We start from the raw sequence: 18,959 nt of genomic DNA on the forward strand, positions 1-18,959 counted from the left end.
CACATGCTCATCTGTGCATCGACACACACACGGCTCAGTGTTTGACAGCTACCAGTGCATTTCTGTATGTGCTTGTGTGTGTGTGTGTGTGTGTGTGAGCGATGCGGAGTGATAATGGCCCTGTGGGTGTCTTGCCATTGGCAGACGAGCTGCATTTCATGAATACTCAATGAAGTAGTTTCATCAAAAGTTTTTCTTGAAAAAAAAAAAAAAGAAAAAGAAAAAAAAGGGACAAATATTCTAAGACAATACATCGCAGATGAAGGGAACTTTTCTTTTTCGCCCAGGTGTCACACTCTGCATAGTTGTACTGTCGCTGTCATTGAGGAGGTGTGGATGCCTCAGTCATGACTAGCAGCTCCTCCTGCTGCATCCAGAGGAGGGGCCTGTTCATCAGGCCTCCCCTATACCGCCTCTTGATTTTGGAACAGATGTGTCACTTTCGTTTGCTACCTCCGCCTTCTGACAAAATGGCGTCTGCTTTTTCAGGAAGGCGTCACCCCCGAGGAACGGCGAGACATTGGCGCAGAGAAAATCCAGAGGCTGCGGCCGTTATGGGACACACTGCTACAGGCACTGAAGCCAAAGTTCAACTGAATACAGCTTTGACACTCAAGAGATTTCAATTTCAATTTATTTTTATAGCATCAAATTATAACAGAAATGATCTCAACGCACTTTTCATATAGAGCAGGATCAGACCCAACATTCTCTTGTGATGAAGAGGTGGTGCGACAGTGACAATAAAAAAAAAACTCCCCTTTAACGGGTAGAGACCTTTGGCAGAACCGGGCTCTGGGTGGGTGGACATCTGCCTCAACCGGTTGGGTTGAAAGAGACAGAGAGACAAAGAAACATATGAGTTATATAACCATCTTTGAGACTACTGGGACTTGAATGAACTACAATTACTGCCTTGTGGTTGTATGCCGCTGTCAACCAGTGAAGTTTACATTCATGCGTGTCCAAAATGTCATCACTTCATTTCATCCTACTAGACATTTGTGCGAAATTCTCATACTTAGCATATGAATTCAAGACATACGATCACAAATGTGTTTAGTGCGGTCACAGTGACCTTTTAACCACCAACTTCTCAACTTCTCATTGTGGCAAATTGAAAAATTCACTCAAAAGCGTTCACAAGATATCACGGGAATGGGACTGATGCGAGGTTGCAGTGACCTGGAACTTTGGCCATCAAAAAATCTAATCAATTCATCGTAGAGTCCAGGTGGACGTTTGTGACCAATTTGAAGACATTTCCACGAGAGTGGACCGGACGGACGGACAAACATACTGCCTCTGGCGCGAAGGCACAGTAACCTCAAAGGATGAGTTTACAAAATGTGTGTAGGGTGGGTAACGCTTTACTTAACGCTCTGTATCCGTGGACCACGTCACACAAACTGGGCGCGTTGAATAGCTCACCTCTTCTCTCCGAGTAATGATCCACTTACTATAACGCCTACTTAGATCAAACTGTACTCCAGATTCCTCGGTGCATCTTGACCTTCTGTTGACCAGATGCCGCAGTAAAAGCTGAACTGATTCTCATCCTGGTCACAGACAAAAGTATCGACCCACATTCTTCAGGTCTCGTGGAAAATAATCAAACTCAGAGCTATTGATTGCTGGCTCTGATCTGTCAGCTCAAGGTGTCACATTGAGCTGGCAGTGTAGTCTTATCTCTTCGCTTTGTGTGCGCATGTGTGTGAGCATATGTGTGTCAGTTTTGTCTGTTTCTTTAAGAGTAGACTATAGTTTACCTTGCTGCCTGATATTTTTTTTTTGTGCAGTTTGTTAGATGATACAAAATCTGTTTCCGCACGCTTTGTACAAAACAACAGCTGGCTGGAAGACAGAAGCAGATGAAGTTGGGTTTGGCGTGTGGAAATGTGCTTGTTCAGCAGCTGAGCGCTGAGGATAACATCACTCAGAGCTGGAAGTATCCCCTTTATCCCGGAAATGAAAGCAAAGGGGAACCTCTAACACCGATATATATAAAGCTGGAATATATATGTTAATATAAAAAATGCTTTGAGAGGACAACAACCAACGGAGATCAAAGACGGAGCCGAGGATTCTGACTGAACTTTGGTAAATGTAATTAATATTTCCTTTTTTTGTTTTCTCGTTTTCTTTTTCCTCTAATCCAATACACTTTTTTTGTCAAATTCAAAACGGTCCGCTATAGCTGCCCGCTCCGTTTGTGTTCACACACAGGCCCGGCTCTGCAAATGGGAAACAAACAAAGTTTTTTACATTCCAAGCTTCTATTAGAGGTTTTCAAATGAAGCCTTGAACGTCTGCCACCCTTAAAAAAATACTTTTGAACTCAGAACATTGCAGAAACGACGACTGAGCGCCTCGGTGCTTCGCTGTGCGTTTGACTGAGAGTGTGAGTGACAGAGAGAGAGAGAGAGAGAGAGAGAGAGGAAGAGAAGGTGCAATGTTTCTGTAAGTTATTAATAATGATAATTCAAATTTGTACCTTACGAATGAAGCTTCAAACTATTCGGTACAGACCTACTTAATCTGGCAAAGAAGCACTGAGGGAAGAGGTGTACTTGTCTGGGTGTGGAGTTCAAATATCAACAATCTTTCTCCAGAATGGAACTTTAATGTCTGATTTTGTGTAATTCTGAGATATTTAATCTAAACTGCTAGTATAAACTGTTATGTGCATGTATCTGTGGGACACGGGCTGCCTGAAGAAACCTTTCCATCATCTTCTCTTCATTCACACGATTTAATCCAAATGAGGAAACCTGCTGTACTGTAAGAGGCCTATATCATAGCCCAGTGAGGTCTGGACTTGATTGTGAACTGCCAGGCTCTACTAGAGTCGACTAGACTCTGAATTGTGTTGTGATCAGTGTCCCGCAGACTATCTGCCCTCGCTCAGAGATTACACAGCAACACGGTGTGGAGAGCCTCGGAGCGTCTAATTGAAAAACCCGGAGAAATCCCAGCGATGCGGCAGTCACAATAAGAGCTCCCTGTAGAATAACAGGTATTAGCCTTGTCCATATTACAGCATGCCCGCAGACACGAGTTAGGCATTGTGGAATCAGAGCATCTGGGCATGGCAGCAGTGGAAGAGAGAGCTGTGTGTGAAAAGGCAGACGAGGGGAAATAATCGCCTTTGCTACTTATCAGTTTGTCCAGGCGGGAAATGGCGTGGCCGTATCCGTCTGACCTGTGTGCTGCTACACAAGGCCAGCCGTCACCTACAAAACAGATCCACGGCACTGGACCGGGTCGTGTGTCTCACTCCTGTGGGGCAGAGGCGGACAGGGTGTTCACACGCTGACCCAGACAACGGACATGGAAGTCAAGAGATGCCTGAGGCCATACGCCGCGTCCGTGTCAGTGCATTTTGTGGTCTCGCTCGGCGGCCTCTGACAAACTTCTAAATACTGTAGGATGCTTTAGTAAGTAGAAAGATTGAGCTCTCATCTTTTATCAATTTGGGAAAAATTATTCTGCTCGGGTTGCCGCAAATTAAAATCCAATGCGGTCAGGCAAGAGAATGTGGGAAACGAGGAGTCGGGCATGGCTTTGGGACAAATTATTTGCTGCAGTTTCCCCAACACGGAGACGGTGCAATGAGAGAGGAAGAATCATGTAAAAGGGAAGAAACGGGTCGAGATGGAAAAAGGGCTTAAGATGGGATTAGTTGTGCTTGCGTGTGACAAAAGCGATAGAAACAAGCACACAAAGATAAACAAGCGGCTGATATGAAAGGCTTGGGGGATGTCCTTTCATTCTGCGAGACGCTAGGCTGACTTTTAGTCCGTTGTTCTTACACCATCATTACAACACGGTGGAGAGGCGCCACAAAGTTTACACAGGGGTTTAACTCTTATCCTAACGGATGGCAACACTCTTGGACAACACTTGTTGGCCTCCAACTCTCTGTAATAGAACCCAGATACAGGAAAGCTCTTTTAAGAGAGAGAACGTTTACGTCCATTGGCCAAATAAGGGGTATTTTATATATTTCTTAAGAATCGTACTCTGATTTGAAGTATTTTCCTTCCCCCTTCTTCCTCGGCCCCTCTATCTCATCTGTGCGTCTGTGCGTGTGTGTGTGTGTTTGTGTGATCCATCCTCTACTGACATCCTCTCATGAACCTGTGTTGTGTGGCCATTGTGCCAGATTGAGTTCATGTGGGCTTTGGAGTGTCGGTCCCTCAGGTCGTTGGACCGACCGAGGCCGTCTGTGCTCTGCCTCGGTCGTCCTCGGGGGGGCGGGCTTAAGTGGATAATGACTGAAATTCTGGGATTGTTTGTTGCTGCAGCTGTTGGCTGAAAAGCTGAGGTGTAATACACCGTGCATGTGGATAAAAGCTGAAATACGTATATCCCTGTGAACAACCACACACATGCATTGTCTGTTTAACCCCACATGGTGAGCTAGTGAGTGTATGTTTGATTGTTCTAAACATGTAAACACTGGGATCAAGATGAAGATCATGGTTCAAGAACTAGAACGGTCACAGGAGAAGGTCATTAACCATTCACTACGACTGGAGTCATAGCAACCAGTGACACAAGACTGAGCCAACAGATATTTGATTCCCTGAACACGTGGTTGCTCTTTAAAGACGATACCTGCACCACTGTGGCATTGTCCTGCTGTCCTCCCTGCATTTCCTAATAAGCCAATTACCAGCATGAGTGAGAACAGAACCTTCTAACCGTCTTCGCTGCTCAATTAAGAGCAGCTGCAAAAAAAAAAGCATCACTTAATATAATATTGCCAGTGGCCAAATTTGACTGATCCCATTTTTATTACACAAAATGTTGAGTCATTAAGTGGTAGTTTCAGACGAGGGGAAGCGCGTTTTGGATTTTATGGCATATCAAATATTGTCCGAACATTAGTAGTACCAGGAGGGAGTTCGCGACTTTTGTCTAATTAACAATGATTTGTCAGTGACTCTTCAGAACTTTCTCAAATAAAAAGGCTGGCAGAAACTACACATTCCCTTATCCCCAAAAAATCTGAATCTAAAATATATATATATATATATTTTCAGTCCAGCAGGCCTCACAGCAATCTAAGGCGTACTGACATGATCACTGGTGGGTTAGAAGTGAAGAAACTACTATTTTCCTTATCGTGTTTGTTTCAGTAGGTTTGCAAGCACACATCACATGGTTGATGGAGCTTCTAAGCTGGTCTTTAGGCTTTGATAATGGTACTGTACATCACGGCTCGGACCGTGCAGGGGTCTACATCATTAAGTATTAGATGCACATTTGGATATCACCGTTTCCCGTCGAAAAGAAAAGGGAAATATAGGAGCAATTATAGCAGCATCTACATGATGAGTATCAGGTCATTAAATCAACACCACCTTTGTTTAGGGCAACAACCACCACTGAGGGCTTCTCATAAAATCCTTATTTTCATTATCAACGGTGACAAAATGTGTTGTTGTTGGAGAATGTTGGGTCCGAGCCTACAGGAAGCTCTGATCAGCAGTGAGCTCACAGCCTTTTGGTGTACAATGAGACCAGTAGGTCAGAGGTTCATTAAGGGCTACATCAGACCCTGTGGACCAGGGATTTAGCACCAGAACCCCCCCCCCCCCCGCCCCCCCAAAAAAAATCTACACCATCATAACAAACAATAACCGCAACACTGGCGGCAGAGCGCCGCTGAGATGCTATCTCTTGTACACATCAAATCCCAGATACGCCCTCTGATTGGAGGAGGGAGAGGAAATCCTCATCTCCAGCTCCACAATCATTAGCATAAATCACCGCTGCAATTAAAACCTCGTTTATCTTAATTACTGAGCTAATGAGACGAGTCCCGCAGGAGTGAGCCGCACTCTCTAAGGACGACCGGGGCGAGGAGCGGGAAGGCGAGGGAGGAGAGTCGCACTTAAGTCTGCAAACAAGCGCGCCCTCGCACTAATCTGACTGCAGCAGAGCACTATGAGCCTGGATAGACAGAGACATATGCAAAAGTGCACATGAACAAGCGCGCACACACACACACACACACACACATAGAAAGTCATCTGACAACCTTACCCTCCCACCTTTATCTACTGGCACTGCATCACCCTTCAACTTCCATTATCTATCAAACTTATAATGATTTTATCAAGCCTACAGGCTCCATCTCCATGAGGGCTTAGTGCGGTGCTATAACTCTTGATTTTTCAACGACTGGGAATACATCGCAACACCTAATTAATGTCTTTTTAATGCTCTTCTCCTCTAGAGCTTAACTCAGCCCTTCAACTTTGCAGCAAACACAACACACACACACACACACACACACAACAATACAACATGTGGCAGCAGATGGTAAGTAAGACTGAGTGGGCGTGTGCACTGAATGGGCGCAAAGTGTTTACGGTGAGCTCCATGAAGAAGTGGGCCAGGCTGTGGACTGTGCACGCATGCATTGCAGCACAGACACTCACAAATAATACATGACTGCTCACATGTTCACACGTAATGCACACACACACACACACACACACACACACACACACACACACACGGGGTCAAATTCCTTCGTTCAGCGGCGAGGTCAGGGCAGTGACTCAGCAGATGGCAGAACAATGAATATATCTTCATCGCCCACAATGCCCACGGTGCGGCAGGCTCAAGCAGTGCCAGCCCTTATCGGCCAGCTGGCCATACGGGAGGCACCGGTGTCCTTCCATCCTGGTCATTCTGGGCTCGACAGGGGGCATGCAGAGTTCAAAAGGATACAGTCTACATGCTGTAGTCCTCCCAACTGGTGTTTTATTTTCCACCGCGCGCATCAATGTTTCAGAGCTGGAGGATCTTCGAGGGACTGTTCGTCCTTGGGGATCCAAACGTTGATTGTGATGAAAATGAACACCCTACAGGGGTATTAAAGCGGTGCATGGGCCGCCGAGTCATGAATGCTGTGTTTCATCTTAATAGGAATATGGAGATTACTAGCAGAGGTGGGCAAACAGAGAGCTGCATCTTACAGTAAACTAGCTAAAACAGCTGTCTCCAGATCTTTTGTTTTAGTTTTTGACCAGAACGAACAGAAGGCAATTGGATTGGAAAGTAAATATCAGGTCAACAAAGGTTTTTTGCAACACTATGATAAAGACACATTCAGTGGCTTAAATGCACACAAATAACTCACAAATACCCAGATCTGAGATTCAAACAAATCATTTTATAGTTATTTGATAGGATATGTAGCCATAAAGATAAAATATCCATTTCACCTTTGACCTTTGTGTGCACAGTTATAACGCCAAAGAAACCTAGATGGTGCTACATAGATGCTACAGCAGTAGTAAAGTAGAAGATGTTATTGCCATTTTACAAAGCGCTGTTAACCGAGTTATACTTACTCCATTACAAAATGACTGAGAGTAAGATAACCTGTTTACGGTGCAGACATGACAGTAGCATTAATCTGAGTTTTGACTTAATCTAGTTAGAATCACGACACCAGAGCAAACTCAGTGTGTGCTTCTACATAGTTGGTTTATTTCTCTCTTTTTGCTGATTGTGGCTTCTTTCCAACGTAGCTTCACTCACTTCAGTGTGGCAACATTCATTTATTCATGCGAGTTCAGCACAAGCTACCAACAGTGACCAGAGACTGTTTCAATCGTAGATGTAGTCCCGCTGACGTTACCCAGCAGTATTTGGGAACAGTTTGGCATTTTAACATTGGAGTCTATGGGGATTGACTCGCTTTTGGAGGAAGCCTCAAGTGGCCATCTGAGGAACTGCAGTGTTTAGCTCTTGAGCGAGAAGTTGATGAGGAATGCTCTCCTGGTAACAATGAAGCGTAATAAAGATATCTCCCCAAAAAAAAATGTTTTTGTCATTGATTTATTCATCCTACAAACTTCTTAATGGGATTTAGAATAATTTCTCTATATTCATGTCAGTACATGGACTAGTGCAGAGCCTGTTTGCTCCGAACGGTCCGATAGCTTGGCCTCCGGTGTTGCTGCTTGCAGCTTTCTTGAGAACCGCTCATCCAAACAACTTGACACTCGACACTGCGCTCCCTCGGGTCCTGAGCACTACACCTGCCGTGACATACCTTGCATGCACTAGCAATGCTGGAGTATACTCATTTGGGTGCAAAAGCTCAAAGGATCATCGACGGAGAGTGAGCTTTGAGATGTCATCCGATGAACGTTCAGGAGAAGCCGGACAGACAAACATCATTTCAGTTAGATTGGGATGAAAATAACAGCAAACTTAATAGTGATAATCGTAGATGTGGATCAACACCAAAACCTAACTTCTAGCTCCTTGCCCCAAAAGTAAATGTGTCCACCAAGTTTCATGGAAATCTGTTGATGACTTTTTGCGATGTCCTCCTAGCAGACGGACAGACAGATAAAGTAACTGTCTGGCACAAACATCACATCCTTGGCAGAGGTAAGAAAACTCTTCAGAAGAATGAAAGCAGGATCACTGCTATCACCTTATCAGCAGCGTGCAAACTGTAGCTTCCTCTCGTCTCCTCACAAGTAAAACTCTCGGGTAACTACAGCACAAGTTATGGATTGTAGGACGAGGCCCAGTGAGGCGGACCTTAGTACTGGACACTTAATGTCAGCGCCTTCTACCCAAACTGCATGTGTGACACATCTAATTAAACAATCGAACACAAGTATAGGCAACAACAGAAAATCACAAGATCACACTCTTCTGCCGAAGGTTAAATCTGTCACTCTGACAGACCATAATCCTGTTTTGATAGCACGAGCCAACTTGTGAATGACGGCACTAAACGAAGGCCGACTTCCGCACAACTGCACCAAACAGTGATTAATAGCTGCTTACGGGTAAGCCTATTCTCCAATTCTGAGGCTGTTCTCTGCCGTTATTGACTGTTGTGCCCGATGAGACTCGTCCATTATTGCTGTGGGATTATGATAAGAAGTGATCGATTCATCTCTCTGTGCTCTGGATGTCAGATTGATTAAGTGACTCAGACCTGAGATGATGGTGTAGCCGATGCCTCTCGGTCGGCCGAGATCCTGGTCAATGGCCGTTATCTTCCTCACCTCGTATCCCTGCAGAGAGACACACACACACACACACACACACAAAGCATACTGTGTAAGCTGCATGCAATCTTTACAGTCGCATCTTTTAGCATTTCTACAGTAGATTCCATCACAGTCAACAGCTATCGGCTAATTCAATAATTAGATTCCTATATTACTGGTTTTGCCCGTTGCACAAAAATATAATGGTGGCCTTCATTATATTGTAAAACAAATTCGATTTTTGGCCTTAAAGGTGGACGACCCCAAATAGTTGACGATTCAGTCTCAGGAGCCAGTATTCGACTGTCAATCTCACAGGTGAATTGTCGCAGTGGCATGGAAATGTGGTTATGAAACAAAGGACCATGACATACATAGGGACTATATAGGGGTGCTGAATGTCTTGATTGCTTATAATTACTTGGTTTTGCCGAGTAAATCACGATACAAAGCCTTTTATTCCCCCCCCCCCCCCGGGTCATGTGATCAGGGCAGAAAGTTGTATTTACAAGCAAGAAGCAGGCTAACTAAGTGACTGGTTCTCTGTCTGTCTATCCATTTCAGTACTACGGACAGCGCACCACCTACACACGCACACACACAAAACAGCCCTGTACAGCTCAGCTGTATTGATCTCAGTCAAATATATCTCGGACAATAGTTTTGTTGTTTTTGCTATTTTTCAAGTAAAGATCATGAATGAGCACCTTTCTTCCACAAACACAAAACGACTCTGAAATGTAGGAGCGCTGTATTTCCAACGCTGTAAATGAAAAAAACAATCTGTAAAATTGGAACAAAAGGGGCCAAGAGCACGAGGGCAGGCAAATCAAACTATTTCTTTCATTATGGAGTGTTTTATTATCTTTCATTGGGGTTTATCTCTCCTTTCAGTCCACAACTCGCCAGAAACCACAGTATGACGGGGAGCAGAAGAAAGAAAAAGAAAGAAAGAGAAAGCTGTTTGAAAAGTCTTTGATCCGCTGAGCTTTCTCAGCCTTCGTGCCTCAATCAGACACGGTGGTGATACTTAAAAAACCCCTGTGCTGCAGTGAGCGATGGGGAGACCTTCCCTACTTCCAAATTGTCTTCCTTCTCTCCTCCCACCCTCCTTTGCTCCCTTCCTTCTCCCCCTTAGATCACTCACTCAAGCAAGCTGCCTGCCATTGATCCTGCAAATTGTGTCTAAGGCGTGTTTATGCTCCATTTCTGCCAAAGCATCCCCTGTCATTGATCAATTACAGCAGAATCAATTACAAGCCTTTTAGAGGGACTGAGTCACACCAATCAAATAGCAGAGAGGGGAAACGCAAATTTAGGATTTAGGGACAGATTAAAGCGTGCACTTTGTCAGCACGACCAAAGTGACATCAAACCAACAGATGGGGCCCTTCACAGGAGTTTCCGCGCGACACTTTTTGATTTGAACTACGCACACGGAGGTTAGGCGGAGAAAAGGGAAAACTTTGAGGAGCTTTGAGAATGTCGCGAGGAAAAACCCGCACGAAGTAGAGCAGATCCAAGCGTTTCCTCGTCGCAATTCCACGTCAGCTCGTGTCCGTGTGACCGTCCTTGCCGACAGTAAAACCGAGGCTTCAGAAGAGAAATAAGAGACGAGCGAGGGGGAGGAAGCGATGCTGAAGTAATGTGAGCAATATTCTCGAGCTGTCCACACAAGTGGAATATGTTCAATCAACCGTCGAAGATACAATCCCCCCCCCCCCCCCACCCTCCCGCAAACATAGAGACACACACGAAGACACAAACACACACACACCTGCACATCTCCCCAAACCAAAGCCTGCTCGCCTGCTCTCCCCCTCTTCATCCTTTCATTTTGAGCTATACAGTGCATTACCCACCAACCCATTCTCCCTTTCCTTCTTTCTCCTCAATGATTTGACAGCCAAATTGTGTTTGTCCTAGAAGAAGCTGAAACGTCAGTCCAAGCAGCATGGATTCACAGGTCTAACAGCTGAAAACCTTGCCCTGTGATTTCATCTGTAAAAAAAATACAAAAAATCTTTTACTTCTTTGTCAAAGTTTTCTTTCGGATGACGGCTTGATTGTTTCTCTGTGTCTGTCTTTCGCTTTTTCCCCAGCCAAACGGGAACTGAGAGGGACAGAGGCAGAAATATTGTGTGTGTGTGTGTGTGTGGGGGGGGAGGGGTTGTAAGTGTTTGAGTGTGTGTACTGTGTGCACTCACACCTTTGAGAAATGACCTATGACAGGGATCCAAGTTTGATATCCCTTTACGTGTAAATGTCATGGGCCTTGAAAACAGTTGACACTCGTTCAGTCACTGTACGCCCTCGGCTTATCACCGCCCAACACTGCCTAATGGAAATGACACATGCCTGTTAGAATAGCACATGAGGGCTTCGGAAGTGTGTGTGTGTGTGTGTGTGTGTGTGTGTGTGTGTGTGTGCGCTGTGGCACTGTTGGCCTGCATCTCTGCCTTTCTGCCTTTCTGTCTCACTTTAAGCACTGTTGTTATCCTGTCTGTATCTGTTGTGGGGTCAGAGGGGCTTGCTAACAGATTTTGGTTGCAGGCCTGCCGTGACATACAGTAATGGGATTACGCAGTGCCCCCTACTGTCAGAGGCAGGAGCTACAACACTCCGAGGCAGTATTACTGAGGCTTAACGCTGCTCAGCTGCTGTGAGAGACGCGGAATCCATTCGCCAATGTCAACTTGTGATCCAACGTAATGGCGCTCCTTTTTAATTCTCTCCGCTTTTATTCCGTCACCGAACTTCTTCCTCTCTCCTTTCACCCCAACATCTCTCCCCCCCCCCCCCCCTCCCCCTCCTCCTGTTGTGACCTTCCCGGTGACAGTTGATGAATCAGAGAGTCAGGGAGACACCGGGCGTCGACTCCGTCACGCCCCGTTAATATGCATGCAAATGTAGCACTTGACATTTCTACTACAGCGCGATGCGATGCGAGGGATGTGCTGGTGGGAGGACTGACTGGGAGGCGGGGGGGAGGGGGGGGGGGGGGCAGAATGAAACTGATAGAGAGAGAGAGAGAGAGAACAGAAATAAGGACGGACAGCATTATGCCCCTGTGTGTAATTCCCTCTCTACGAGTGGAAACATCAATAGCTGGACCATTAGCCACCTGGGAACCGAGTTTAGAGGGCTGAGTCAGGGGAGTGAACATAATGGTGTACAGGGAAACAGACACTCAGAGTATTAGACACCCATTACAAAGCTACTTGCGATAAAGACAAAAAGGTAAGGTCATGGTGAGACTTCCACTGCTTAGCGCTTCGTACGATACAAAGACTTCATATACTTCACACGCATGGAGCAGTATGAGCACATGAAGGTAGCATGGTGAGATAAATCCTATAGCCCCTGTGACCTTTGCTAGAGGCCTCACATCCCTGAAGCAGGACTGTAAATCTCCCGCGGTAATTACAGTCTCCAACACTTGCTGCGCTGTATGTAGGAGCCCGGGGCAGAGTTTGGGTGGGCTTGTGGAGGTGAGATAGCTTGCCCTGATAATAACTCAGGCATCGGTTTCTAACCACATTTTCCCCCTACACCTGCTCCAAACCCCTCCTGAATAAACAAAGAGTGTGAACACGGGGCAGGAGGAGCCGGGGATGAGCAATGAGGTGACAAATAAGTTGGCAAGAGAGAGCGATGGGAGAGCAAGAGACGGACAGATTACAGGGTTTCACATAAAGGCTGAATGAATGGGATGGCTGTGGCAGTGTGATGTCAGCTGGCATCGTGTTACTGACCAGGGGAATGTCCTCCTCTATGTTGGTGCTGTAGGGCAGATTGGTGAAAATGGGGTCCATGTCCTGGACATCAGTGATGGTAATAGCTAAGTTGGCAAGCCGGGACAGAGGTCTCAATTTGTCTTGATCCTGACAGAAACAAGAGGCAAAAGTTTGGTACGTGCATGTGTTTTTTTTTTTAACGCTCACGAAGACGGGACATTTCGGTTATGTGCGCTGACCGTGGCGTTGACGGTGAGCTGGTACGCCGAAGTCGTCTCGTAGTCCAGGGGTTTGGTGACGGTGACGGTGCCTCGGGCCCCGTCGATGGAGAAGAAAGGAGAGGGAGGCTGGAAGGAGAAGAGAACACTGCCTCCAGTGCCCTGGTCCGGATCTGTGGCGTTCACCATGAACACTGATCTGCCCACCAGCGTGTTCTGAAAGACACATTCAAGCAGACACACACACACACACACACACACACTGTCAATGTTACAGTAAGAAATATTAAGGAAAGATACTAATATAGTGCTGCTGAAGTAGAGACTAAACTTGTGACCTTTATGTGGTTTACACAGAAGCCTTATCTAACCACTTAGCCACAATTTAATTTAGATATCATATTTGGGACACAGTGTCCTAGTTGTGATTGTGAATGTGCATATTCTTCCCCTGCGGGAACTCTCCCAAATCATGACTGCAAACAACACTTCGTATCCGTGGTCGCTGTGGATAAATAAAAGCAATGATTAACATGGCCGCTTTGATCACTCGTGATTGGTTACTGGCCAAAGGGTTTACTCAGCAATTCTCCAGTGGCTCCCAATGGCAAATGGTAGAGCACAAACAATATGTCTATGTTTACCATACTGGACACCAAATGGACAAAAGAGGAAAAAGATTAAACACAGCCGAATCCAACTGCCTAAGACGTTTTATATTAGTCTCTTAAAAGGTATAGTTTCCAGCTGAGTGAAAATGCATTCATTCATTCAAAGTCATTCCCTCGCACATCAAGTGAGGTTTGGAGCTACAGCTGGGCTGTGTGTCAGAGCAGCACCATCAGAGACACCAAAACCCTTGGACCACACACTGCAGGATTTGTCTGACATTTTGTTTTGCCGCTCTATGAGGCTCTCACATTAACATTTCCAGTCAAAAGCTTGAAAGCAAACTGAGGTGAAACCAATGTCGCTATCTCGTCCTACAAAACTTCACTGGATCCCCTAAAATGACATGTGGAAGAAATTATAATGACTACATTTTAATTTGGAGCTGAACTTCTTTCATCGTTTCCTGTTTTTGGCTTCTCAGTTAGACAGAATGTGTGTTGCAGCTTCACATTGTGACGTCCTCTGATAAACCAGATCGTACTAGAGCACCTTCGGTGGCTTTGGGACACCCTATTGTCAGTAGGTATTTGTCACAGCGTCTTGTAAATACCAGCCTTGCCTATCTGTGTTTCTTGCTAAAATTGTCTTTGGTATCGAAAATCTAAGAGTTGAGAAATATCAACAGGGCAGAAAGGCAGCACGACATCGGAGTACTGTTTGTCTTGGTTCTTGTCAGTGTTGAAACCTGGCGAGGGAAACAAAAAAGAGGAGGCAGAACAGCTGGTCTGTAAGTTTGAGCAAAATCCTCATTAATTGGAATTTTATCTCAAAACAGCCACACACACACAATTAATAAGAAACGAGAATGCCCACAGATACGAGAAAAAAGGCCGGAGGTATTCCAGCTAGATTACTGGAAAGAAGCGCTTGTTTCTCTCCCTCTCTCTGTCTCTCACACACTCACCTGGGCACACTCACAGCCACAGAGTGTGTGGCCTTGTTTACTGCCGGGGGACAGCGTGGCCACATGGGGGAGGTCATGGCGTTGAGCTTAGCTGGGCCCTGAGCCAAAGCTGAAGTGACACAGTAAGAGAGCAGTTGACCCCACGGTCTGTCTGCACAGGTGTCAGGGGAGTGTGGCGGTGTACCCGTACATACATGCTTCCATGTGCTGTTGTCAGAGTCTATAAAACTGTCTGTGTTTGTATGCGAGTGCTCGGCTTAGTGTGTGTTTGCATCAACATGTGGGATGAGACGGTGTCTGTGGCTACATGTGTGTGTGTGTGTGTCTTAAGACCTGTTGACCCACTGTACTCTCAAGGACAGGGGGGGCCACCGCCGAGGTAACACGGCAACATAACAGGAAGATAAGGCCAACTGCCTCTGCTGCACATTCACGTCCTCGGTCTCCCTGCTTCTGCCGTTCCCCTCGCTTGATTCCTTTTAACTGTCTCAGCAACTGGTCTCAACACACGAGCATGAGCACTGCCGGAAACTGGTCAGTCCGTCTAATCAGGATAAGCCAGGCAGCCACATGGGAATCGAGGGACAGGAGGAGGCGAGAGCTCCAAGTGGTGTGGCTGCGGGGGAAGACGAGGAGAGCAACCGATATCACAGGGTTCAGTTTCTTAACCATGAAGTTGAAACCCCCATAGAGTCGTCTGACGTGGGCGGACAGTGTCGCGGGGTCATTTCGGAGTCTGAATTAGGACTGCATGTTAGGGGGTTTTCTTGCCCATTTAGTTCTGAGGTGCTTTTTATTGCTGTTTCTACAACTATAAGGAACAGCAGTGGCCGTGGTGCGACGGGAGCAGACAAGGAAGTAGGAAGCCACTCTTATTGTCGAAGCAAAACACCTCTTGCAGGGAAATGAATAATAATAACCAAAACAACAACAACAAGACGAAACGATCTCTTTGGTAAGTCTGTCAGTTTGCAATGTTCTGCTGCGCTCGGGTCACAGAGCGAATCAACTGCAGCACCGAAAGTGTAGCTGAAGTAAGCACAGGCGGCAACCTCCCATTCTGGAAATTGAAGGCAATCTGGAAGTGAACTTGTATTCTTACAAAAGGCCGTCAGACTGGTTGCATAAAGAAGTCTGACCGTATAGAGGTCTGAGAAAATGACCCTACTTGTCACTTGATTTATTACCCCGGTAAACATTGTAAACATGGGTTTATGGTCTCAATCTCTATTTTCAGGTATTCTTCGATACAGCATGATTTATTTTATGATTTAGTTTATTTTGTAAATTATGGTCACATTTAGAGTCAAATAGACCATAAAGCAGGGTATGCTTTAGGGCGGGGCAACCTTCTGATTGACAGGTTGCTACCACGGCATTGTCCGGTCTAAGAGCTTTCCGTTTTTGTTTTTGTTTTTACAACTTCAACTCTTTCACAGTGTGTTTTAAGTTCATGAAAGTTAAAGGTCTTATTCAGCGTTCGATTTTACTGAGCTCCACCCTGTCGTCTCACTTCTGGTTGCAAAAAAAAAAACAAGATGGCAACAGCAAAAGCCTAAGTGACTACGTCCACTTCTTGTGAGCAAACCTCAACGATAGAACGTTGGAACAGTTACTAATCCACTCCCCCGCAACAATAATTGCACTTGAATAAACATCTAAGCTGCATGTCTCTGATATATTTATCATGCTTGTCAAGTAGTCTGCTTATGAGAGAACTGGAAACACCTGTAAAAAGGTAACCCACCGCCGGCAGCATGAAACTGGAGCACAGGCACTTAATAAATGGATAAAAATACACAAAATCAAACTCTGGGTGAATGGATCAAATATTCCTGCTTGTGCTTGTTTTTGTGTGTGTGTGTGTGTGTGTACTTTTGTGTCTGGCATGTCTTCCTGCTTTATCAACTTTGCTTTGATGTCAAGGAGGCAGTTTGATAGTTGAGCATTAGATGTGTGTGTGTGTGTGTGTGTGTGTGTGTGTGTGTGTGTGTGTGTGTACACATCTTTTTGTAAAGAGGATGAGATTTGGATGTGTGTGGAGGAAGTGTGTGATATGACGTATCCGTTTCCTCCCCTAAAGCATGCCGGTTTCTATCTCTCTCTACACAGCAGCCTGTGAAACAATGAATCATAAACACCTCCCAGTGAAAAATGCCACAAGGTTCAGTAAATAACGTCAGGCTTTCAAATAATAAACACACACACACACACACACACTGGTCTCGATCTGCCAGATTTGACAGTACCGCGGTGTTCAGAGCAGTTCAAGCAACAGCAGTTGGAAGCTTTACTGAGAAGCACAGATGACCAACTCTCAACAGTCTGTCAGTGTGCTATATGTCAGAGGTGAGCACACTTGGCCGTGTGCAGGTGGAGATCATCTCTGAGCTGCCTGCGAACAGATCCACAACACAACCATTACCCGTTCACCTTGTTCATGCTCATCTTGTTTTCCCTTTGTCCCCCTGAAAGGCTTTGAAGGTCAGAACGCTCCATTTGGATAAGTGGTGCATTTCAATACTACGAGAAAAGCAATAAAGCAAGCTGTTGAAGTAGCTCATCAGCTACTCGTGATGAATTCCTCTGCATTCCAGCAGTCTGCTATTAACTACTACTACTATTACTACTATCTACTACAACAACAAGAACAACAACAACAACAGAGAGCTCGCCACAGCCCGTGTGGTAATCAGAGAGCACAGAGCCTTCAAGCTTATAGTCTTCTGCTTGGCCTTTTGTCCCTTCCATTGGATCTCAATAGCCTCGCCATTAGTCCATTGATTGGACCCGTGTGATGTAGATTACAAGTCAACGTGGGTGACCAGGCACAAAATGCAAGGCAGTGAATCCTTTGGTTTTTATGATCCTATAAGACGGTCCAATTACTTCTCCATAAACGAGTCGCACGATAAACAATGGCCAGCGAGGCTTGGCGACACCAGTGGCAGCTAAACTGGGAACCACTGCATGCAAGCTGAGAAGCACTGTCTGTACGTGTCACCACCCATTTTCTTCACAAGTGCAAAAGCCAGTTGGTTAGCCACGGCTCCTATTACTACATGTATGCCTTGACAGTGCCATGTAGCTTTTGAATAAATGGGGGCCATTTCCTACGGGAAGCAGAATGTTAAGTGGGGAGACAGTTGGCGAGGGATGAAGAGAGTTCCCTGCTGCGTCTTATCTGAAGTGCACTGCAGGAAATCACCCTCTTCTCCCTCTGAGAGCTGCTACTTATTGAAGGAGAGGAGGAGGAGAGACATACTGTAGAGTACACAGAGATTGAAATGAAGAGCATACTGTATTTCTTTGGAGATTATTCAGACCTCTTGCTGTAAACCTAATTCAGGATTCATTGAAATGTTGCCATTACTTCACTTTCAATACTTCCTAATAATGATGCAATATACATTTCTGTAAATGTCTTAATGCTGAAATACAAAATCTTTATTATGCTGCCAGTTGATTTTTGTTGATCCTCTTATTTGATCATCAATGAATCATCATTAAAAACCATCTGTGAGAAATGTAGTAGACTGTACATGCGTTACAGGCACATACATTTATTTGTCTCCCTATAGTTCCCAGTACAAGAAGAAACCTGAAAGCCCTGAAGTCCAAGGACCTCTCAGTAGAGGTCCAAGACTTGAGTTGAGGAACAGATCCATGAAGACTGTGAGAAATTATTAATCAACACAAGCTCGCAGGAGCACAGGTGGCATCAGTGTGTAAAGGACGAAGTGTGGAGACGTCATGATTCTACCGAGAGCCCGTCCTATAGCCAAAGTCAGGAAATGGGCAACTAGGGCATTGGTCTGGCAAGTGACCAAGTACCCAACGGCCACTCATAACAGAGTCCCCAAGTTTCTCAGCAAAAGATGGCAGAGCCTATCAGAGGGACCGGCATCACTGCTGCTGCACACTTCATCAATCAGACGGTTGAGATAGAAGCCACTTCACACGTAACGCATAACGGCCCAGCAGAAGTTTGCCAAACAGCACTTAAAACACTGATTGCATGAGAGAAAAGCTTCTCTGGTGTGAGGAGACAAAATGGGTAACTTTTTGGCCTGAATGCCACGTTCCACATCGTGCCACCTTACAGTGCAGCTGGTGAGAGCCACAGTTCAGTTCATTAAATGGGTAATACAAGTGCCATTCCAGCGAAGCATGGTGCTTTACTGCTTTGCTGTGGGGATTGATTCTCCTCAGGGGCAGACAAAGAACACACTCAACCAAAAGTCCATGTTTTAGGACATGAAGTCAGGCTGAACTGGTCTTCAGAGGAAGTCTGCATGTCCTTGAGTGGCTCCCACGGTGAACCCCAACGAAAAAGACCACTGATGTACTCTGTTAACATTGGCAGAGCTCGATAGATTAGCGAGGA

At 45.6% G+C, this 18,959-nt stretch overlaps 1 protein-coding gene across 1 annotated transcript in view; it reads right to left on the minus strand.

Moving 5' to 3' along the window:
- cdh23 (cadherin-related 23) overlaps positions 1–18,959 on the minus strand; it is a gene marked incomplete at its 5' end in the record, with an annotated part of 133,062 nt that overhangs the window by 73,545 nt on the left and 40,558 nt on the right. The window contains 3 exons of the mRNA XM_079168933.1: positions 8,987–9,065; positions 12,797–12,925; positions 13,018–13,212. Of these exons, the coding sequence (XP_079025059.1) occupies positions 8,987–9,065; positions 12,797–12,925; positions 13,018–13,212 (403 nt within the window). The remainder of the gene's footprint in view (positions 1–8,986; positions 9,066–12,796; positions 12,926–13,017; positions 13,213–18,959) is intronic.

This window comes from Pholis gunnellus (genome assembly GCF_910591455.1).
Source record: "Pholis gunnellus genome assembly, chromosome: 11".
NCBI lineage: Eukaryota > Metazoa > Chordata > Actinopteri > Perciformes > Pholidae > Pholis > Pholis gunnellus.